Source organism: Propithecus coquereli, unplaced genomic scaffold (assembly GCF_000956105.1).
Source record: "Propithecus coquereli isolate 6110/MARCELLA unplaced genomic scaffold, Pcoq_1.0 Scaffold81, whole genome shotgun sequence".
Taxonomy (NCBI): domain Eukaryota; kingdom Metazoa; phylum Chordata; class Mammalia; order Primates; family Indriidae; genus Propithecus; species Propithecus coquereli.
The window spans coordinates 3,228,436-3,251,664 of NW_012154285.1; the positions used below are offsets into that span (position 1 = coordinate 3,228,436).

At 49.7% G+C, this 23,229-nt stretch overlaps 2 protein-coding genes across 2 annotated transcripts in view; both read right to left on the reverse strand.

Annotated features, from left to right (window-relative positions):
• Positions 1–14,469, reverse strand: part of DNAH10 (dynein, axonemal, heavy chain 10) — a 127,841-nt gene extending 113,372 nt beyond the window's left edge. The window contains exons 1-8 of the mRNA XM_012663403.1: positions 14,466–14,469; positions 10,952–11,038; positions 8,761–8,861; positions 7,511–7,619; positions 5,085–5,200; positions 4,676–4,895; positions 1,949–2,106; positions 1,016–1,246 (exon numbers count right to left, since the gene is read on the reverse strand). Of these exons, the coding sequence (XP_012518857.1) occupies positions 1,016–1,246; positions 1,949–2,106; positions 4,676–4,895; positions 5,085–5,200; positions 7,511–7,619; positions 8,761–8,861; positions 10,952–11,038; positions 14,466–14,469 (1,026 nt within the window). The remainder of the gene's footprint in view (positions 1–1,015; positions 1,247–1,948; positions 2,107–4,675; positions 4,896–5,084; positions 5,201–7,510; positions 7,620–8,760; positions 8,862–10,951; positions 11,039–14,465) is intronic.
• A 4,009-nt stretch (positions 14,470–18,478) lies between these two features.
• Positions 18,479–23,229, reverse strand: part of ATP6V0A2 (ATPase, H+ transporting, lysosomal V0 subunit a2) — a 29,122-nt gene continuing 24,371 nt past the window's right edge. The window contains exons 19-21 of the mRNA XM_012663571.1: positions 21,392–21,509; positions 19,446–19,617; positions 18,479–18,823 (exon numbers count right to left, since the gene is read on the reverse strand). Coding sequence (XP_012519025.1) covers positions 18,718–18,823; positions 19,446–19,617; positions 21,392–21,509 — 396 coding nt within the window. The 3' untranslated portion in view covers positions 18,479–18,717. The remainder of the gene's footprint in view (positions 18,824–19,445; positions 19,618–21,391; positions 21,510–23,229) is intronic.

The window sequence follows — 23,229 nt, forward strand, 5'->3', positions numbered from 1 at the left end:
AAAAAAAAAAAAAAAATCTGTATTCGGAATTTTTGTAGAACTCTTACAAATCAATAATAAGACAAATAAACAACGGGCAACGATTAAAATGGACATTTCACCAAAGATGTGAAATTGACGAGAAGCACATTAAGCACATCCCAAGGCGTTGTGTCTCACTAGTTACTAGGGAAACGCAAATCAAACCACAATGAGATTCCACTCCCTACCCACAAGAACGGCTTTAACCAAGAAGACAGTAACAACGTTGGTGAGAATGTGGAAAAACTGGACCCCTCGCACACTGCGGATAAGAATGTAATGGGGGCGACCACTTTGGAGAACAGTCTAGAAGTTCCTCAAAAGGTTAAACAGTTACCACATGACTCAGCTATTCCACTCCCAGGCACAAGGATACTTAAAAACATGGGTCCACCCAAAACCTCGCACACAACCATTCGTAACGGCATTATCCGTAACAGCCAAAATGTGCAAACGACTCAAACACCCACCACCCGATGGCTGGAAAAACAAAAAGTAGTATTAACACATCCACGTGGTGGAACATGATGCAGCCAGAAAGAGGAATGAAACGCCGACGCGTGCTGCGACGTGGCGAGACTTGGGAGCATTATGCTGCGAGGCAGAAGCCGGACACAGAAGGATAAAGGCTGCGTGATGCCACCTGCACGGAGTCCCCGGAGTGGCCAGGTTCATAAGAGACGCAACGGTGAACGGAGATCACCGAGGACTCGGGGGAAGCCGGAGGGGGCGCTGGCATTTAACAGGCGCAGAGTTTCGGTTTGGGAAGACGCAATGGGCTCGGGTGCAGACAGCGTCGTCGCGTGTACACGGCGCGTGTATGTATTTAATGCCACTGAACTGGACCCTTGGAAGTGGCTAAAATGGTAAATATTTATGCCGTATCTGTTTTATCACAATTTTCCAAATGCCGAATGAAATAAAAAGAGAAATTAAGTCGTGCAAAAGCTCACTGACAGAGCGGACTTTCCCAAGCGCGGTGCGCCCAGCCTACCTTGAAATGACGCTCCACGGTGGAAAGAAAGCGCACGTTGTCCGAGGCCTCCGTGTGGAACTTGAACAACTCGGTCAGGACCGGCTGCACGTTGGCCACGAGCATAGAGTCTGCCTCCTTGATCACATCCAAGACTTTTCTGACCACCGGGAGCTTTGTTTGCTCGTGAAGCGCACTTAAGGTCGCATTTCTTTCCCGCCAGAATTCAATTTCAGCCAGAGGGCCGTGACCCTGAGAGGTGACACAGACACACAGAGAACTCTTAGCATCAGTGTGAAGCGGCCACCTGCGGCGGTTTCTTCAGCACTTGTTTGTTCCTCCCCAACTTCTCCGGTCCACACAGGGTCTCCAGAGGTGCACTTCCAACCTCAGATGGCGCAATCAGAGCGAATGTCTCAGGGCACCGGGTGGGAATGCGAGGCAAAGACGCTCCACCTTTCTCTGGACTATGCGGTCTGCGGTCACGGGGCCAGAAACTACCGCACGTTGCTACCAGGAAGGAAACCAGCCTGAGGAAGAAGCCCCCTCACCTCCCCAAGAAGAGGCTGGAACCAAGAGATTCACAGAGAAACAAAGCCAGGGTCCTGATCAAACCGTACCTGAAGCCAGCCCTACCTCTGGACGTTTCAGTTATGTGGGGCAAGGAATACTCTTTCTGATTCGATCCAGGTGAGTTGGGTTTTGTGTTTCTGGCAGCCCGAGCATCGTGACTGACACACAATGTTAACTCTGTCAGTCCAGGCAGGAATCTGGTAGCAGGCTAACATCAGAAAGCCCAAGAATGATATCTTGGCTACGTTTACTTGGATGGTTTAAGGAAGTCACAAAACAGTAAGAAAAAGGCCAGAACATGCAGACCCTCGGCCTCTCGGCTCTTTCTCAGCATGGTAAGCGCAGCCTGGATCAGGGATCTTTGAACCCTGCACAAATTACCTGAGGTGTCTTCTTCAGCTGGTCCTGGACAGCTGCGGATATCTGATTCAGCCAGTTTATCACACATTGCTCCAAGACTTCAACGGTTTCCGGGTCAGCTGCCAGCTCAGACACCTCTCCCTCCACACTGACGCTCGGCATTTCTAACTTGATCTCACCTAGTAGGACAAAAACGGCCAGTCAGCCACTGGCTTGGGAAAAACGACTATGAAACAGTAATGTTCAGGTTTCTCTCCACACAGCAGTATAATGTCCGACACATCCGTTTTCCTAATCATGTCGCTATCTCGTTCTCTTCATTAGAATGCAATTAAAACATTTTAGGTAATTGTTCCAGTGTTAAGCTCCATGATGATGATTTAGTTATTTAAGATGTTCCCGAATTTACAACCTAGTGACTTCCACTTTTAAAAAATTGAACAAATAACCACAGCTCAACAGATACGTGAGACAACCCTCAGGATGAAACAGACAGTCAAAGATAAATCGGGGGGGAAATGACCTGAGAGGAAATTGAGACAATAGAAAGAAAAAAGGAAAATTCCCAAAAAGAAATCCCAACTCTTTGTCTCAGCGATTTGAGACAATATGGCATCCATGAGACAAGAACAGAATGCTATGAAAAAGGCACAGAGAATAAGAGGCGTGACTGTCAATCAGAGGTTGGGAAGGTAAGAGTTGAGGAACACTCCAGGGAGGTAGACGGCAAAGACAAAAGGATGGAAAATAGAAGAGATAAGAAAGAAAATCTATAGACATCTGTCCAACAGAAATTTTAACAAGAGGAAACAAAGATAAATAGGGAAAAGCTGCATAAAAAAAGAAAGATTATATACAATGTATTTTTATATATATAATACAGTCATTTAAAAAACTCACTGTGGGCCGGGCGCGGTGGCTCAGGCCTGTAATCCTAGCACTCTGGGAGGCCGAGGCGGGAGGACTGCTTGAGCTCAGGAGTTCGAGACCAGCCTGAGCAAGAGCAAGACCCCATCTCTACTATAAATAGAAAGAAATTAGCCGAACAACTAAAAATAGAAAAAATTAGCCGGGCATGGTGGCGCATGCCTGTAGTCCCAGCTACTCGGGGAGGCTGAGGCAGGAGGATCCCTTGAGCCCAGGAGTTTGAGGTTGCTGTGAGCTAGGCTGACACCATGGCACTCTAGCCCAGGCAACAGAATGAGATTCTGTCTAAAAAAAAAAAAAAAAAAAACAATCTGCAACACATCACCTGGCATTTATGATAGTATGCATCTTGAAGAAAAAGAATAAAAGAGCTTTTTAAATTAACAGCCAATAACCAACAAAAAGCTATTGGTAAATGTCCCATAAATAAAAACAAACGTCTTCCTCACAGTATTATAGAACAGGGGTCGGCAAACTTTTCTCAAAGAGCCAAACAGTAAATATTTCAGGTCTTGCAGGCCAAGAGGCAAAATCGAAGACAGAATGTAGGTGTCTGTATAACCGCTAAAAATGTAACCATTTAACACTAAAAACACCATTTGCAGCCCACAGGCCATTACAAACAGGCAGTGGGTCAGATTTGGCCATAATGTTCTGATCCTGTTATAGAGCATTACTTCACCTGCTTTTCTGATTTTTAAATAGTATATGCTGATTGTAAAAAAAAAATACAAAAAAAGAAAAGAAAAACCACCTTATTCTCACATCCTCATCAGTGACAGTCACCGATAACATTTTAAGGTATTTCCTGCCAGTGTTTTATCTAAAACACAAATGTATTTTTCACTCATCTACTTTTTTACACCAAGAACGAGACACATGATCATGTTTAAGATAATAAAAAAAAACAATTCTTCACATCTCTACTATGTTATCCCGATTCCAGGAGTGCAAGAAAGGGCAAAGGAAGGAAAACATTGAGCAGAAATACCAGAAAATGGGTATAAGAGACAAGGAAAGAAACACAGAGGTGTCGAGGGAGAAACCGCGCCTCTCGAGGAGGAGAAAAGAACATTCTAAATGGAAGCCAAAAAAATCTCGGAACATGCCATAAAAAGTTTGGATCTCTACATGTGTACGAAGTGGGGGGTGTTAAATTTTACTTTTAAAGGAAGAAAAAAGGTTATTTTCCTAGAATAACAATCCCATTTCTTAGGCCTTAATAGTCTTGTTGAGAAAGGTCCTTTGTCTTTTCACGATGCAAGACCCTAAAAATACAGCCACCACGCGAGACTCAGCTTCCTCACCAAGCCAGCCTGTTGGCCTCGCTGTTCTCTTCCCACGACACACACTCTCCTACTGACCCAGGCTCTGGGACTCTGCCCGTGCTGCCCACCCCATCGAAGGAGGTGCAGACCACCTCCGTGCAACGGGAGCTGCTACGTGCAACTTTCAGATGAGGTCCAACACCACCTCCTCCGTGAATCTCTCCTTGACTTCCCCAGCTTGGTCTCCCTCTTCCAAACCCTACAGACCCTAAGTATCTTTCTTTTTTTTTTTTTTTCCTAAGTATCTTTCTTAAGCTCCTTGTCCTGCCCTAGTCCTTAGGCACTGGATTCTAAGACACTTGAGGACAAAGATTGCGTCGTTCCTTTTTGTGTCTCTTACAATAATGATGAGCTCAGTTTCTTTCATGCACAGGTGTGAGCATGTAAACAAGAATTACTATAAATTAAAACCAAAAAGCTCCTGAATGCTTACATTGCCTTCTTAAAGTAAACTAATCGTTCTTAACTCAAGAGAAGAAAAACGGAGCCTCACCTTCCAGTTGCTGCATGGTTCTCTGAATACCGTTTGCAAATTTCTGAAGGTTCATTAAAAATTCATCCCGTATTAACTGAACACTGTGAGACTCTCCGGGTTCCCCGGGCACGCTGGAGAGGTCCACTTCAAACTTGGAGGAATCGGAGAACTCTCCGGGTGCAAGTCCCAAGGTCGCGTCCATCTTGTGCTGATTGAAGGACAATGCTGGCAAGAAGACCTGCAATGCCAAGTTAACGACACAGTCACACAATGTCATTTTCAGTAGTTCACGTACTTACGTTGCTTCCGGCTTTGAATACTCTCCTATACTGAGGTATAAATGTGCCCACGACCTGTTCGTGGAATAAACGAATCACGTGGCCTTAATCTCGGAAATGCTGGGATTGCTTCCTTTCCCCGTGTTTACCTGACATATGACATCCCTCAGCAAACGAAGCACGTGAGCATTTACGATTCCGTACTCCAGCGTTTCGGGCATGATTTCCATGGCCTCCTTCATGTCAGTGGCTTCGGCGACCGACTCTGAGTGGGAACAGACCAGACGTGAGATCAGTGCCAGAGCGGCCGACAGTCAACACTTCCGACGGTACAGAAATCTCCTTCTGCTCACGTCACTGAAAAGCCAAGTTCTGGTCACAGACTCAGAACAGATGCTCTTTTTGTATTTAAATAAATCCCTGGGCCTATGAGAAGCTGAAATAAATACAACACACTGTGGTTCTTTTTGATTTTTTAAGACAGGGTCTCATTCAGTTGCAGTGATGTCATCATAGCTCACTGCAGCCTCAAACTCTTCGGCTCAAGCCATCCTCCTGCCTCAGCCTCCCAAAGTGCTGGGATTCCAGGAGTGAGCCACCGCGCCCGGCCAGCCCTGTAGTTCACGGATCAGTACAGGCAGCGCCCGGGAGCTGCGCACAGTAGCCCACTGGAGTGTCCAAAGCTGGGCAAGAGCGGAAATAACTGGGGTTGCCTAGACATGTTTGCTGGATTCCTGGCTGCTACGGCCTGAATGGCCTGAAATTCACAGTCGAATCCCCAGTGTGACGGTATTAGGAGGTGGGGGTGTGGGAGGCGATTAGGCCGGGAGGGCACAATGGGATTAGTGCCTTATAAGAGGGACACAAGGGCTTGATCCCTGTCCCTCTGTGCTCCCACCGTGAGGACAGGAGAAGGCGCCATCTGTGCACCAGGAAGCCGCCCTCACCAGACACCGGATCTGCCGGCGCCTTGATCTTGGACTTCCCGGCACCCAGAACTGCGAGAACTAAATTGCTGTTTCAGCCGCCCTGTCTGTGACTCCTCCTCCAGCCAGCCCAGCTCAGACGCCGGCTCTGCCCGTCTCCACTCCCAACTGTTCCCCAGTCGTCACCAAAGCGTCTTCTGAGTCACGGGGTTTCTAAAAAGGTACACTTGGCGACCGCCTGCCCTCCCAATGCACGAGGTTTTATTTCATACATATTCACTTCACCCAACCAAGCATCAGCCACCACGGCAGACAGCACAGAGGGTCCTTGGACTCCTCGCTCCATGTAACTGGGACACAAAACAGAAGCACCACAGGTTGACCCGCTGGAGCGATTATGTCCCATGTGTCAGTCGTCACGCCTTTCCCTGAGTCCACAGACAGATGCACTGTCGCTCGCAGAACACATTTCCTTATATCAAAAACACTGCACTTGAATTGGTTTTAAAGGACCCAGAACTGCGCAAGAACCCGGCGTGGGGAAGAAGGCGACCTTGACATGGCGAAGGACCACCACAGAGAGACGAGCGGAATGAGGCTGACCGGCACTGAGGTCGGGCCGGAGCCTGGCGCCGCCCACCCCGGCCTCGGCTTTGCTGTGGATGAGGCTCTGAGGGGGGTCAGCAAGAGCTGGGAGCGCTCGGACGGGAACGCCCAGAAAGTGACCCTGCAGGGTGAACTTGGCCGCTGAGTGGCTCCTGCATTTTAAATCGCACAGCCACGCAGGGAGGCCACGCAGGGAGCCCACGAAAGCTCGTCTTGCAACTGGGCGTCGCGTGGCTCAGAATCTTCCTCTGACTGTTGTGAGCAGAGTCAGGAACACACACGTACCGTCGGTTCTTGTTCCCGGTCGTGACGCTCTGTAAAGTCACCACGACCGAGCACAGACTCGGAGGCTGAACCTTGCTCCCACCGGAAACACGGCGTTAGGGCCCTGTGCGTGGCTGGGCACCGCGTTGCATCCACCCGTCACCGCCTAACTTTGCTCCACGTGCGTTTGTTTCAAGACACTGAACCTAACATACAGCCCTGACTCGCTGAACTCACGGAAAACAGCTCGGTCATTCGCACCTGAACGAAGCTTCCCGAACACACCTGCTTGCTCCGTGAGGCACGTGGCAGCCTCCTGGCCCTTGGGAACACGGCACCTCCACGCTACACTTGGGGCCATTTAAAATAGCAAAAGCGCCAAGGAAAGCACAGAAATGCAAACAACATGGCATTAAATCGGCCGCGAGGAGGACGCCTGCTCACAGGACGAGGGCGAGACAGGAAGGCAGAGGTCGTCTTGTTCAAACTCATCCGGAACACGCAGCCCTGGGAGACTCGAATTTCCCTCACTCTTCACGGCCGTGATCGACCTCGAAAGCGCCACGAGTGTCGCTCGTGGGGTCACGAGCAAATGCCAGCGAGTGGGCCAAGTCGCGAGTAAGGAATCCAGGAAAAATGAGGATCGACTCTGTTAGTAAAAGGTTACGTTCTCAAGAAAATGTAAAAAGAGAACAAATCATGCACACACGTGCGTGCGCACATAACCCACCCCCCAACACACACACACACACACACACACACACACACCAGAAATATACCTTTGGTGTTTCGGAGAAAAAATACCACGTTCTGGTCCAGAAACTCCTCCGGAACGGGCGTGCACAGCATGTGGAGGTGCGTCTGCTCCACGATGGTCCGCACGAGTCTCTGAAACGCAGGGAACGGAACCGGCGCTCCTGAGATACACGCGTTCACACGAAGACCCCGAGATTCAAGCACACCCGAGGTCTCCCCCCGGCGCGGGGCAGATCTCGCTCCCTCCCGACGCAGCCACGGCCGCACGGCAGGAACGAGGGGACTGCGGCGCGGGGCGGAAACGCACCCAGACTCTGACTCTAAGCCCGACTCCTCTGTGGACGGGCCAGCACAGCCGCGTCCCAATTACCTGACCGGGAAAAGTCCAGACAGAGCTTTGCTAGGCCAGACCTTGCAACAAACCAGGCCTGACTTCTGTTTTGGGTTGGGGGGACACGTTCAGGAAGCAATTAAGTGCGATTTCACTAAGCACAGGCCACGCTGAATGCCGACGTCCTCGTCTGAAATGCCACCCTTGGGATTTTTGCAATAAAGCGTTCGCTCAGCAGGCCTGGGTTGTCCAACCGCCCCCCCATCCCCAGAGGTCTTCAGGCCTGGTCTGTGGCTCCTGGGTGACAACTTCTAAGCTTCTGGAATGTCCTGCCTGATGTGAGTGTCTCTGCATGCCTGGGGCCTTGGGCTAAGCCAGATAGCTTTTGCTAACCGCGTGATTCGTGGTGAATGCCTGTTTCCGTTTGCCTGGCATCCTGGTCACGCCCGTTTCAGGCTGACCTCTGGCGTGGTGGTGGGGGCTGGGTGCTGGGGAAGCTGAGTAACTGAAGTCAGCCATGTGGACGCTCCGCGCCTACGTGACTGTCCCCCACACACACCCTGACACTGAGGCTCAGGAGAGCCTCCCTGCTGGGCGATACTCCGTGTGAGCTGTCATCCACTAGCTACCGGGAGAGACAAGGGAAGCCCACACCTGCTTTCTCCTGGCCTCCACCCTGTGCACCTTTCCTGTGCTGACGCTCATCTGCATCCTTCCACCGGAATGAACGAGAGCCGCGAGCACAGCAGCTGTTCTGGGTCCCGTAAGTCCTTCTAGCCAACCGCTGAACCTGAGGGTGGTCTCGGGGACCCTCCGCACGGGGTCCTATAATCTCCACTCCGATACCATGAATCCCGTGGAGGGACTGTGCCCATCACCCTGCTCCCCAGCAGGCCGCAGCATCCCATCACCCCAGCGAGGAGGACCGAGGGCCGTGCGTACTTTGGTGGAGAGTTTTCCTGAAGTCTCTTTGTCCGTGTCTTCGCTCTCTGCGCTGGTCAAAGGTTGGCCGAGGGAACCACTTTTCCGCGGCAAACTCTTAGCTGCAAGACATTATTCCAAGTGTAAGATGAAATAAGAAAGTTAGGTTTCCTGCCGTCAAGATCAGGCAGGCCCGCGTTTTGTGTAACAGCATATTTGATTCAAAAGGCATGTTATCCAAGAGCTACACGGACAGGTTTTACGAATGAAGCCTTGACGTACATTATAACTGAAGACAGTTAGACTGCGTTTTTCGCATGTCGTCCATCAGAAATCGTGTGTGGGGGGGGGCGGTTTCCAGCTACAGTGTCCGTCATGTGGCTTCTCTGAGATTTTTCCTTTAAAAGGAGTTTATCATTAAGATGAGGATTACAGCTAATCTGTTAGCATTTATGGCTTTTTCACTATGAGACTCAAAACTTGTGCGGGACAAAAAGAAAAGCAGCCTAAGAAAAATGATGGCATCTTGGCCAGACACGGTAGCTCACGCCTCTAATCCCAGCACTCTGGGAGGCTGAGGCGGGAGGATCGCTTGAGGACAGGAGTTCAAGACCAGCCTGAGAAAGACCAAGACCCCGTCTCTACTAAAAATAGAAAAATTAGCCAGGCACGGTGGTGCTGCCTGTGGTCCCAGCTACTAGGGAGGTTGAGGCAGGAGGATCGCTTGAGCCCAGGAGTGTGAGGTTTCAGTGAGCTCCGATGACGCCACTGCACTCTAGCCAGAGCAAGACTCTGTCTCAAAAAAAAAAAAAGAACAAAAAAACAATGATTGCATCTCTCTCGAGCCCAATGTGATCGGTGCAGATCTGGAAACCTCGGAGGGCACCAAGTGTCAGCCCTGAGAGCGTCCGACAAGCCTGGCGATTGCGGAGCGGGGAGCTGTCCCTGGAACTCAGCTTTCCCTGACGGGCGCTGTGCCAAGTCACTGTGGCTTCGGAATCAACTCAGCATCGGGGGCTGAATCCTCTCTGCCACTGGTTTTCTCATCCTTAAAATGGGACAGTGGCAACCACTGGGCGGGGTCTGGAGGATTCCATTCCAGCAAGGGTGAGGGCCTGACACGCTGGCTGGCAGGAGGAGCGGTCCAGAGAGGGCCACGTTACCGGGGCACTAGCAACAGGCCACAGTAAACATGTGCTTACGAATGTACTCACTGCCACCTAGAAACGGTTACAATGGTAAGTTTCGTGTCATCGCTATTTTGCCACGATAAAAAGAACAAGAACACTTAAGCACCGCTTCATTTACTTTGTGGGAAAGGACTCCCCCAAGCCTCCCACCCAAGTCTCTCCTGCTCACGGATTTATCGGTGCCACAAACCCCCCTCCCCCACCAAGAGCCACTAGGATCGAAAACTGGGTCAAGGCATGTCGTTAAGGTCACATCGTCACAACAGAAATGACTCCAAGCCTGCAGAGGATCAGGAATGTCACGGGACACCCTGTGCAGGCACAGCGGCAAGCCTGGTCCAACGTCCCAACTGACTATCAGTAGAATCCTTGACTCAAAAATCGCTGTGCGTCGGCGGTTCCCCTGAGAGAAACGGCATCTGTCGTCCGCATGCCGCGCAGCCCTCGCCGCGGGAGAGAGCAGGCGGCGCACGCTCCGCGTGGAGCGGACACGGCGCGAGGACCGGTGTTCTCACGTCGTGCACTACACTGGCCTGACAGTGTCCCCCCCCAGCTACGTCCTCAGAGCGTGACCTTATTTGGAAATAAGATCTTCGCAGATGTTACTATGACGAGGCCACGCTGGATACGGGTGGGCGCTAACCCAATACGACCGGAGCATGTGTGAGAGGAGAGAGGACACGCGGTCACGCAGCGGAGCAGGCCGCAGTGGCGCAGCTGTGCGCGGAGGATGCTGCAGCCACCAGATGTCGGAGGCGGCCAGGAAGCGTCCTCCCCGCCGACCTTCAGAGGAAGCAGGGCCCTGGTGACACCTTGATTTTGGGCCTCTGGCCTCCAGAACTGAGAGAGGATGAATTTCTGCTGCTTTCAGCCCTCGAGTCGGTGGCGACTCGTGAGGACAGCCCTGGGAACCTACTGTGTGTATCTGTCACCAAGCCAGCAGTCCCCCTTATGCCTGGCACCCAGGGACAGCAGGAACCGAGGGCAGCTCCCCCCCCGTCCCGCCACCCTGCGCCCCGCACCTGGCGCTCTGTCCGTGGACTCCACTTTCTGAGACGCCGTCTCTTCTTCCTCATCTTCCTCTTCGAAGGCAACAGGTGTCTCGCCGTCTTTATAGCCACATAAATGGAAGAAAAGATAAAACGTCATTTTTCGCTGCACACAACACCCCCTATGTTTGCTTTCCGTGGAGCCGAGGGGTCGGGGCGCGGCCCTCGGAGACCCGTGCATGTCACAGCCATACAGAAAGGCACCAGCTTCCGGTGACCACGAGGAAGGTTTGTGCAAATTCTGCCAAGAGATGAAGGACACGAGAACGTTCACAGAGTCGCCACCAGCCCAGAGGAAATGTGAATGACCAAGAAGCATAACAAAGAGGCTCCAGGTTGCACAACACTATGAATGTATTTAACTGCGCTGAGCTGCACACTTAAAAATGGCCAAGATGGTAAAGTGTATGTTATCATAATAAAAAACTGAAGGGGAAAAGAGGCTCGCCTCCGCTAACATTTATATAAACATAAATATGAACAGAGGCAGGATGTGCAACCGCTCTGCATCTATGACACTGGCAAAAATCTAAAAATGTGACAACATCCAACGTCAGCAAGGCTGTTGGGGAACAGGCACCTCACCCACCATCGCTGGCATGTGACAGGCAGGGCCTTCCCAGAGGACAGTTTGGCAGGACCTGCCCCACCCAAATTGTAAACATGCACACCTGTTACGACACCAACGCCACTTCTGCACGTCTCCTACAGAAGTACGCAGAGCGCGCAAAGGTAGATGGATATTGTTACGCTGTTTGCAGAATGAAATACTCTAAAATGCTCAATGTCAATTAATCGGGGAGTGGGTAAGTCAAATACGGTACACGTATATATTTAAAATCTACAGTGTTAGGTAGATCCGTAAGTATTGACATGAACAAATCTCCAAGATACGTTGCGGGGTTGAGAGGGACAAGTCACAAAGCAGTAAGTATAGTACGATTTTATTTTTAGTTTTAGCAACTACATATGTATCTATATATGATCATTAAAAATATCATCATATATAGATACAGACAGACATAGACAGGTAAGTAGACAAATGGATAGAGATTTAGAAAGACAGGGAGGGAGATAGACAGACAGGTAGGTAGACAGATATTCGGAAAAAGAGCCAGCAGGGTACACACCGAACCAACAACAGTGGTTACCCACAGGAATGGGAGTAGGACTCAGGCTCAAGGGATGGTGAGGTGCTGCTTCTTCACTTTTTACTTTATATAATTCTATGTTATGTGAATTTTTTAGAGAACATGTATCCGTCAATACCTGTGTAACTTTGGAAATGTAAGCAAGTTATTAAATGATACATGCAGTATGAGTCCGTTTTGTTCTCTCAAGAAAGAGCACACGCACACCTACTAGAACAGCCTCCCGGGCCAGCTGCTGCCACCTCTGTCCCCACCCCGTCCCCTGAATCTCCCTGTCTCATTCCTAGCACTGTTAGCTGGGAGCAGAGAGAAGTCTTGACCAGGGGAGGGGCAGAAACAAGGAATGAAAGGACGCGCCACCCCACTGAAGGTCCTCCGGAGAGACCAGAGCCCCCCTAAAAGGATCCACTAAAGCTGTCCAAGGGTCTTTGTGAGCCTGTGGGCCTGATAAGCAGAGGGTGAGTGACAACAAGAGACGCAGACTTGGGGAGGAGGTCCCCTCTCCCCACCTGGCCAGAGCCCAACACCCAGTGCCACCTGGCACCTCCAGGCATGGTGGCTTCTCGCCACGCAGTGACAGCGGGAAAGAGCCGGAAACGGAGGGGAAGACCACAGGCAGAGGCAGCCGGAAACAGAACACAGCTGGCGGGGATCTCTGAGCACCCTTTAGCGGGTCCAGGAATGAACCAGGGGGACCCTCTGAAGTGAGACTGAATTCGGCTTCCACAAAGGATGGGGACATCCAACCAGGAGACATTTAAGCTAAACATGTGCCGGTAAACACAGCAGAAAACAGCCATCCCACTAGGCTTCTGCAAGCAGGTCAAGTCACATGCATTATTTTTTAGGGTCTTGGTATAATTTTATAACGTGTACAAAATCCAGGTTACTGAAACCGTGGCGCATGCTGAGTGGTCAATCCTGTTCGTGTGTTTTTGCATCCACAGTTTCACGTGGTGACAATGGAAGAGCCTAAATTCAAGGTCCCGTTACCATGTAATGTCCAGGTCCACAGGTCTGCCCCGCGGAGTAAGAGACAGGAAGGTCAGAGTCCAAAAGGTTATCATGTGGTCACGTCTCCGGGAGCCACTGGCAGCTTCTTGTTGTTGTTTATCTCTGGTTTTGGATTTCTTTACAATGAATACCTGTATTACTTTGTGCATGTAAATAATTCATCTTTAAAATAAGTGAATGTGGCCAGGTATGGTGGTTCATGTCTGTAATCTCAGCACTTTGGGAAGCCAAGGTGGGAGGATTGCTTGAATCCAGGAATTTGAGACCAGCCTGGGCAACATAGCAAGACCCATCTCTTCAAAAAATTTTTATAAATTAGCCAAGCTTGGTGGTGCATGCCTCAAGTCCCAGCTACTTGGTCCCAAGAGTTCAAGGTTACAGTGATCTATGATTGTGCCACTGAACTCCAGCCTGGGCTACAGAGCAATACCCTGTCTCTACAAAAAAAAGGAATAAATAAAGTAAAATAAATGAATGTGCCTAGTACCTTTAAAAAAAAAAGTATGCCTGGCCCCGCCATCCCCACCTGTGAACCTGTGAGAGGCCCAGTGTGGGACCCACAAGTCCTCATGCACTGCAGGCTGCAGGAGTGGCGGGAGCGCAGGACAGCCATCCCCACGCTGCTGCAAGGAGGCAACTTCTTCTGTGTCCTTCCTGGCATATTCCTGTCCCACGTCCCCGCACTCTGTCCTGCCTCCTCCTTCAACCCTGTGCTCCCTCCTCTGTGTCCCCGGCCTTTCGGAGCGGGCAGGCCTCCTGACTGGGGTGGGGACTCCCCTCCACAGACGCTCTGGGCACCCAGTCACTGTCATTTTTTGGTATTAAAGATGCTGCCTGTTCAACATAAACATTTTAAATCTGTAATTTTTCAAAGCCTTGCTTTGCCATTACTTTCCTTTTTAGCACATGAGGAGCCTCCAGAAACAGAAAGGGGCGCTCTTCTAACCCTCCCTGAGACCCTGCGACCGCCAAAGAGAGTGGGGGTGCCTGGGCCCCTCCCAGCACGGGGCACGGTCTACCCGGCCATTTCGTGTCACCCGACAGCGAATCCCACCGCCCACGTGGCCTTGGGCGGGTTACTTAACCCCCTCGGTGCCAGTTTGCTCTTCCGTAACGCGGGGGCGAATAACGCCCACCGCACAGGGCGGCTGCTGCGGAGGAAGGGCTGGGTGGGAGTCGCTGTGGGCTCACTCAGGGTCCGACTCTCCGCGCCGGCCGTGGCCCGGGAGGGCGGGGCGGCTGTGGTCGCGGGTTCAGCCGGTGGCTGCACGTGGCGGCGGCAGGAGGCACCTGCGCGGGCGGGCGGGGCGCGGCGGGCTCACCCATCTCCACCTCCACCTCCTCGGGCACCGCCGTGCGGTAGAAGAAGAGCGTGGCGGCGCCCTCCTCGTCGCTGCGCTGGTTGAGGAAGTGCAGGACGGTGTCCTCGCCCTCGCCGTCGTCGCGGTTCAGCAGCTCCTCGAAGATCTGCGGGTCGCTGAGGCCGAAGGCGGCGTACACGCGGTCGCGCATCCACAGCACCCGCAGGTCGTCCATGGCGCAGCGCCGGGCAGAGGGCGCCGGCGCCGGGTGCGTCCGTCGTAACGCGCCCCTAGCAACGGGCGCCCCGGCAATGGCCGCCGCGCGGGCCCACTCGGTCCCCGCCGCGCCCCGCTCCGCGCTCGCGGACGCCGCACCCCCACCCCCGCCACGGGGCCGCCGCGCGGGCCCGCCCGCGGTCCCGGGGAAGCGAGTCCCGGCAGGCGGCAGCGCTCCCCGTCGGCTGCGGGGCGGGACACGCACGGCCCGGAGCTGGCCTCGGGCCGCCGCGGCAGGGGAAGGAAGCGACCGCCCGCAGACCTCGCCGGGCGCCGACGCAAGGGGCGGGCGTCGCCTCCCGTAATTCTCACGACCCCCCGCCTGCAGGGCGCGAGCCCACCTTGCAGATAAGGAAGCTGAGGCAAGGGAGGTGGGAGACAAGGTCACGGCGGGAGGGGCAGGGGCAGAGCCAGGACCAGTACCGAGGGAAGGCCGCGGAGAAGCAAGTTCACGGCGGGGGACTGCGGTACAAAATCAGGGAAGAGGGGGCAGAGTTCTTCGGCTTTGTAGCCAAGACAAAGCATAATAAAGCGAAACACCCGTTTTAAAAATATAAATGTATTTATTTGTCATTAGTAAAAGGAAGTTCAGTACTGATAGGAAGATGCAATTTGTCCTTTCATGCATTTGTGGAGCAAAATACGAACTTGTTCATTGTCATTTCCCCTCACGAGGAGCTGAGCCCCCAGATGACTAGGCTGACCCTTAGAACCTAACCTTCTTGTTAGATTTTCCCATCAAGGAACAAGTGGAATGTTCTACGTATTTCTTAAAATTCTAAACCAAATCTCAGCACTAATGGCTTGACTGTAGGAAAACTACTACTCCGAACTGCCTTATTTCCATCATCTTGAATTAAGATTTCTTTTTTTTTCTTTATTATTCTTACTTTTCCTTTGGCACCAAAAGATTTCTTAATAACCTTCTTGGAGATATTCCATATGGCATGCAAGCAAACCAGGCTTCAAATTTTTAAGAGAAATTTGTTTTTAAATGCAGGCTGCAGAACAGGTATAGATGTTACTTTTTTGTTTTCCAAAATGAATCAGGCTCTAAAATGTCTGAATACTTAATTCATAAGCATCACCAGTTACCTATGCTATAGATATTCTATTTCTTATTAAACTACTGCAGGTTGAACACTGAGACCAGAATACTGTAAAACATCCATTCCAGAAATGAGGACGGAGCAGCATTCGGTGAAAGAGGAGTCTCTGCAAAGTCCTGTCTGGGACAGCAAGTCCACAGAGCTCAGCACAACCCAGGGTCCCTCTCAGAGCACCCTCCGTGGTCCTTAACTGACCTCGACTGCATCACGGCAAGCAGTCTCCACCCTGGCGAGATGAAATCCAATTCTATTTTATTGCAGAAATCCCTTGGGCTTTTATTTTAGGACTCCAATAACATATGGCAATAAACATCTGAATGAAAACTGAAACTGTGGCTGTCATGACATTTATCCTTAGGAAAATAAAGAGATATCTACCATCATCCAGACACTCACCATCTTTTCCTCTGGGTATCTGCTGTCAAGGGAATGAAAAATGTCTTAAAAACTGGACGCATAATAGGTTCTAGCAAGTTGCTTTAAAACAAAACAAAACGAGCAACCACTCTGGGAGCACGACATCAGAGCCGATCGCTTTATAAAGAAATAAAATTGGGCTGGGCGCAGTGGCTCACACCTGTAATCCTAGCACTCTGGGAGGCCGAGGGTGGATCGCTCAAGGTCAGGAGTTCGAGATCAGCCTGAGCAAGAGTGAGACCCCCGTCTCTACTAAAAATAGAAAGAAATTATTTGGACAACTAAAAATCTATATAGAAAAAATTAGCCAGGCATGGTGGTGCATGCCTGTAGTCCCAGCTACTTGGGAGGCTGAGGCAGGAGGATCGCTCAAGCCCAGGAGTTTGAGGTTGCTGTGAGCTGGGCTGACGCCATGGCACTCTACTCCGGGCAACAGACTGAGACTCTGTCTCAAAAAAAAATAAAACAAAATAAAATTTCCCCTGGTATCTACAAGATACCATATCAAACTATTCCCAGAGAGTTCTTTCACAAAAGTTAGGACATAATTACATTCTGCATAACCATTGCACAGATTCCAACTGGAAAAAGACGCTTCACCCTGTTCTGCATCCCAGTAGGAGGTGTTCATTGGAAAGAGAGTGGCGCCCATGACAATTGCCAGCAGGGAGCAGTAGAAGATTCCAGCGGACAGAGGAGGTGTGCCCTTTGTTTACTAATCAGCTAATAGTGCCCAGAATGAAGTCCTGGGTTTCCTAGGGATGAAGTAGTTACTACTGTTTTTATGACAGATCCTTGGAGTAAAGTAAGGGAAATGACACCTTGTGTGGGACATGAGGTAAAAAACAACCTTGAAATCTGAACAGCATTACTTGGGTTTCATATTCCCCCAATAGAAGTGCCCAACATTACCCCTTTCTGGGGAAACTTAACTTTGAGAGCAAAATCATTTCCAAGAGTTTCATGAGCACTGTTTTACGTTTGATAACTTAATATGAGGGACAAAAAGCAGGAAGTCCAAACTGGCCATGGGTAACCTCTCACCAAGCAGCAGCACGGAGTCCTCACTAGGATTAAGAAGGTTTAGTTTAGAGTCACGGCTCCGTCAGACGATGTTCAGTCCAGGCCTCTCGGCAAACAGGCCTTGAAATTACCTGCAAAGATCTCCTTAAACGCAGTGCTGCCATAATGTCACTTGTCGTGAAAGTGCCGGAGTCTCTACTACTAAGCAGGGTGAAGGAGTCCGGGGGCAGACAGGCCTTTAAACGTGTGTTACTCGAAATTTTAAGAAAGTGAAAATAATTATCTAAAATCAATTAAAGTAAAATATGAAAAATGAACACAATTTACAAGATTATGGTATAGATCAAAGCATTCAATAGGACTCAAATTCACATAAAACTAAATGTCAAGTGAATAGATGAATTTAAACTAAGGATTATAAATTAATGGCATAGTAAGAATTATTAATAGTTTTCAACTGATCTAAATAGTGTTTGAAGGTTTAAATTAACTCTAAATACCTTTATCAGACCTTTATTTAGAAATAGTCTGAAAATAAAAAATTATAATTATACTGTTCTCAAGGATAAGTGCAATCTCTTCATGGTAAAATATCTTTACATTTTGTTACAAAAAATATACAAAATACTACTTTTTACCCTTCCTTCACTCAGTATAAACCCTTTTGGTTCAGTAACATCAGCCAAGCTGGTCACTAAGTTCAAATTATATTCATATTAGATCTTCTACTATCAAACTGGGTTCTAAGGCTCAGTATACAGTTTATCTTTCCAAACATACAATGATCATAATTGGTTTTATGAAAGGGTAACAGCATAAGAGTCTTTAAAAAAATATACAAATGGGATAACCATTTGTTGTATGTTTTATAATACTTTATCCCATTTCCTGGAATTATTAAAACAAAATTGTAGAAACAATCCTCTACCTGTAATTCTAGATAGCATATGATAAAAAACATTTGCATATTTTTTAATCAAGCAGAATAAATGTGAATCTTTTGATAATCCGTCATTAAATTTTTTTAAAAACCATGCTTACTCAGCAGTTGGAAAATATTATCTGATAACTTCAGGTGACAGAATAACTTTGTTTTTTTTTAATAAAGGTTAAAGGAATCAAGTATCTAAGACCACTTTTTAATCAGCCATCCAAAATTGGCTTCTCTGCCCCAATGCTATATTTTAAAAAACAATTTTAACATAACAGTTGGCATTAACTTATATTTGCTCATCATAAAAACCAAAAGAAATTTATATACCTGAAATTGGCAAACTATACAAAATATTTAACAGAGGAGGAAGAGGCATATCTTACAGAATTATTTGGCTGTGTCATAAGGCAATCAATGAAGACGGAATTTTTCCTATCGCCAGTTTGACGGGAGTGAAATTCTATGACATGATACTTCTCCACGAACTTGAAAGCGTTGGGTTACGGCAGGGTGATCACACCACACTGTCGTCCTTATTGAACTTCGACGAAAGTAGACTGAATGAGAAAGGAACAAATTTGGTGCCTGCACCAACGTAGAATTTGTTCTGAAATTCTACCCTAAAAAAAGAAAATAGATGTATTAAATAGAAGATTGTGAAATAACATTCCTGTTTCTTAAAACATTTATATGTTAAAAAAAAAAATTACTGTGCTGGAATTGCTTCATTCCATAACATGCTCTTAGCACAAATATTTTCATTTAGATAAACACCTCCCGCCCCCACGCCAGCTGTCCAAGTGTGTGACGGGAACTTTCACTGGTGCGTCCTGCCACCTTTGTCACACTGCCGGGCATACAGGGGGCACACGCACGAGTAACTGGAACCTCTCTCTCCACTGAGGACGCTGGATGCAGAGAGGTAATGTGATATATACTATAAAACACAAATACGTAAGAAGTATTCTGCAGTAAGATAAAGCAATCTGTCAGACCCAAAGTGAACTAAGAGTATAAAACATCTGCAACGATTCCGTAAGCTGAAACGTGCAAATATGAACAGTGGTAACAGTTCAGAAACAAATACAATTTTAACTTGGAAGATCTGAATACAGATCCCAAAGGCAAGAAGGGAAAAACTAGCCTATGTCAAGCACTAGATTTCGGGGAGATTCTGTATGTTTAGGGGGGAAGGGTTATATTTTTTTACATAACAGTCCCAAGGCTAAATCTCAAACTCACCAATGGAGGCGTATGGCGTGGAGAAACGCAGAAAGCCCTTCCATGACCAAAAGGATGAAAACTGTCAACACTGCGAAGAGAGCGATCACCGGGAGCAGCAGCAAGACCCCGTACGTGGTGTCCACGCGAAGGCCCACGCGCATCAGCATGGCCCACAGCACGTCGGATAGCTCTGAAAAGGAATCGTGGAGCTCACGTCGTTACGTTCATCTCTGAGCTGTCATCCCATAAAATGACATACACATGTGCATATCACGTACGTAACCTGCTTTGCATGTAAAAGTTACCCAGCTCCTTAATTGTCTTCAACACCGAGGAGGACTTGGCGTTCCAGAAAACTCAGAGGCCGGCCTACGGACGGGAGATCCCGACCCAGACGGCGGTCGGGTTAGCGCCGTCCTGGGGCAGCCCTGGCCCCGCAGCGGGAGCCAGACCTCCGGGCCGGCTCTGCCCTGGCAGACCGACTGGGTGACCCCGAGTAGAGCACCAACCCTCCCTGGGCTCCGTCGCCTCCTCTGCAAAACGGAGATGAGGGACCACATGGGCTGCAAATTCCAGACCTTCGGCTATGCCTATAAAAATATCACTGTAATAAAAAAAAAAAAAACAAAATCCTCTGGTCTGGCACTTTCCACAAGGACCAGCAGCCTTGCTGCACACAGTAGGCAGGGGCACGACAGCGACCACGCGGTCAAAGCCGTCCAAAGCATCCTTGTCCATCCATCCAGGGGAAACTATGATTGTTCTGTGGCCCTTAAAATTTCTGTCAAAACATTAAAACTCTCTTGTTGTTGGTTATGGGGAAATAAAAAAACAGTAAACCAATCTTTAAAACATTAGAAGCGCTGAGGAGTGAAGTGTTTTCTTTCGCGGGCGGTTTGAACAGCACTTGCTTTCCTCTTGCTGTACAGCTCGGCAAGCTGAGCGACCTGATGCGGAGCAAGTGTCTTTTCTGCCATGCGCGCAACCGCCATGTTCTGCCCTAAGTTTGGATCCGTCCCAACACCGCACCTGTGCACCTTCGGCGTCCTGGGCCGTCTCTGAGCACCCTTCTGGGCCGCCGGCGTCTTCACCGCCCCCTGTGCCCTCGCTCAGGTCGGCAAGCCCGCCCGCACCCGCTCCCCTGGCCGCGGACGTGGGGCCTCCTGCACGCCCACGGTCGCTGTCCCACCGCCCCACTGATGGTCTATTGGAACTTCGAGCGCTATCACTTTTGCTGTCTTTGCTGCGCTTTTGTCTTGGCCGACGCTCTCTTTCGGTTAGCCATTTTTGTAAAATATCCCAGGGGTTTGCCAGGGAACAAGAAGGAGGCAACATCACCCACGCTCGGAATAGCAGATGCAGTCACCAAACACCAATGCTCTGAAAGAAGTGTGGTGACTGCCACTGATCGCGACGTGCAAGCGTGTTACGTGCGTGATCTGTGGCCCAAAGAGCGCGCGGCTCAGTGTGTACCTTGCACACGTGCTCACAGACAGTGGACTGTGATGACTGATTCGGGCCGTGTTGTTGGAGAACAGGTGTCATTTGACTCAACAGTGGGAACTAAAACTTGTGCTTCATCGGACCACGCAGAGGGAGGAATGCCTTAGTCAAAACTGTTAGCCAGCATTGTTTCAGGACTTGCTCAAGATATATTAATGAATATTCACACTTAGTAAAGCAGGACTGAACAAAATAACAGTAAAAACAAAAGCAGTAACAGTAACAGTAGAGACTGAACAGGTTCCCAGGCCTTCTCGGCCTGTTTTCTCAGCACCCCCAAAAGAAACAGCCGGGAGACCTGTGCACTCGCCAGCTAATGGCACGAGTTCACACAGTAACTGAAAGATGGTGCCATGTTTCCCCCAAAAACTTAAACTGCCCCACGGTGTCTCCCATGAGCTCACTGTGGCGCCACAGGTGTTTCAACAGGGTCTTGGGGACAGGTCTGAGCCAGAACTTACGTGCGTGCGCCAGACTGAGCGCCCAGAGCCGCAGGTAGGACGCGGTGTTGGAGATGCAGCCGAGACAGTACTCGATGGAGTGAATGACTTGGGTCATGAGGATTTCTCCAAAATTGAACTGGGAGAGATCACACACGAGTTAGATTCGCTGCATCACACGTGCGCTCGCACGGGTTAAGCGTGCTCCGCCTTCAGGAGCACAAGGGAAGAACCGCCTTCTGGAACGCTGGTGAGAACACCCAGAGGGGGAGGAAAAGGAACCCCAAGACTCAGTTCTGCTCCCAGCTCCGCCACCGCCCAGCTCCACAAGACTCCCCACCCTCACCAGCCCCCCGCCACCTCTAGCCTCAGTTTCCCCCGTGCAAACAGAGGGGCCGGACTAGAGGAGGTGAGATTGCCACAGCCCAGGATGGCAACACCCTCAGATGGCCCAGTGGGGCTCCGGAGCTGGTCTGACTGTGGCTGTTTACCAACAAGAGTAAAGGCCACTAGTGACTCAGCTAGCTTAATAGATAGGAGAATCCCAAATACAGAGCCAAGAAGGGAAAATTATAAAAGGGGTCCCTGATGGTGAAAAGGCGACAAAGTACCAGCAAGAAGATTCCAATGCTCTTTCCAGCTCTGCTTTCTGTTTTCCTGTGATCTTATAAGCCTAATTATTAATTGTCTCAAAATACTAAATTACATAACTATAAAGTGTTGATTATGAGAAATTTTGTTTGGTCTTCACTAAATGGCCACATAAGGTTTCCAAGAAAAGAAAGGCGATCGTGGACGATATGCTCTGTGTGTCTGCCCAGGACAGCACCTCCTTTCTCTGGGGGGAACTACTACTTCCTCTGTCCAGCCTTGTGCCCAGCCCTCGCCACAGCTGTGCGGGACTGAATTATGCTCCCAAAATCCATATGCTGAAGCCCTAACCCCAATGTGACTGTATTTGGAGACAGGACCTTTAAGAAGGTTAAATGAGGCCCTGAGGGTGAGGGTGACCCCGCTACTGCTGTTCCCAGAGGAAGGGCAGGAAACCAGGGCGCAGACACACAGAGGAAGGGCCATGTGAGGCCACGGCGAGAAGGCAGCTGTCTGCAAGCGAGGACAGAGGCCTCAGGAGAAACCAACCCTGCGAACGTCTTGATGCTGGACTTCCAGCCTCCAGAACGGTGAGAAACACATTTCCATCAATTAAGCCACCCTGTCTGTGGCATGAGGTTATGGCAGCCCCGGCAGATTAAGACCAGTCACTGGTCCAGCCAGGGCAAGTGGCCCTAGCCAGGCCAATCATGGTATCTCCGTGAGATTTTCCGTACTAGTCATGAGAGGTAGGAAGGCTTTCCTCTCTGATTGAAAGACTGAAAAAAATAAGCCCAGGGCTACCTGTGGCCATGGTTCCAACATCATTGGGCCAACCAGCTTCAGAATATAGAGCAAACTTACAAAAGAAAAAAACAACCAACCAAGCCCTCTTAGAATTGGAGATTCAGAAATTGCAATCACCCTGAAACCAACTCTACTTCTGTCCCGACATGAGCCAGTAGATTTCCCTTTGAAATCCGAGTAAACTGGGTCTCTATGTCTCGTAACTATAGAAAGTTCTGGGCCAGGAGCAGTGGCTCACACCTATAATCCCAGCACTCTGAGAGGTCAAGGCGGAGGATCGCCTGAGCTCAGGAGTTTGAGACCACCCTGAGCAAGAGCGAGCCCTCGTCTCTACAAAAAATAGAAAAATTAGCTGAGTGTTGGTGGCACATGCCTATAGTCCCAGCTACTCAGGAGGCTGAGGCAGGAGGATCGCTTGAGCCCAGGAGTTTGAGGCTGCAGTGAGCTGTGATGATGCCACT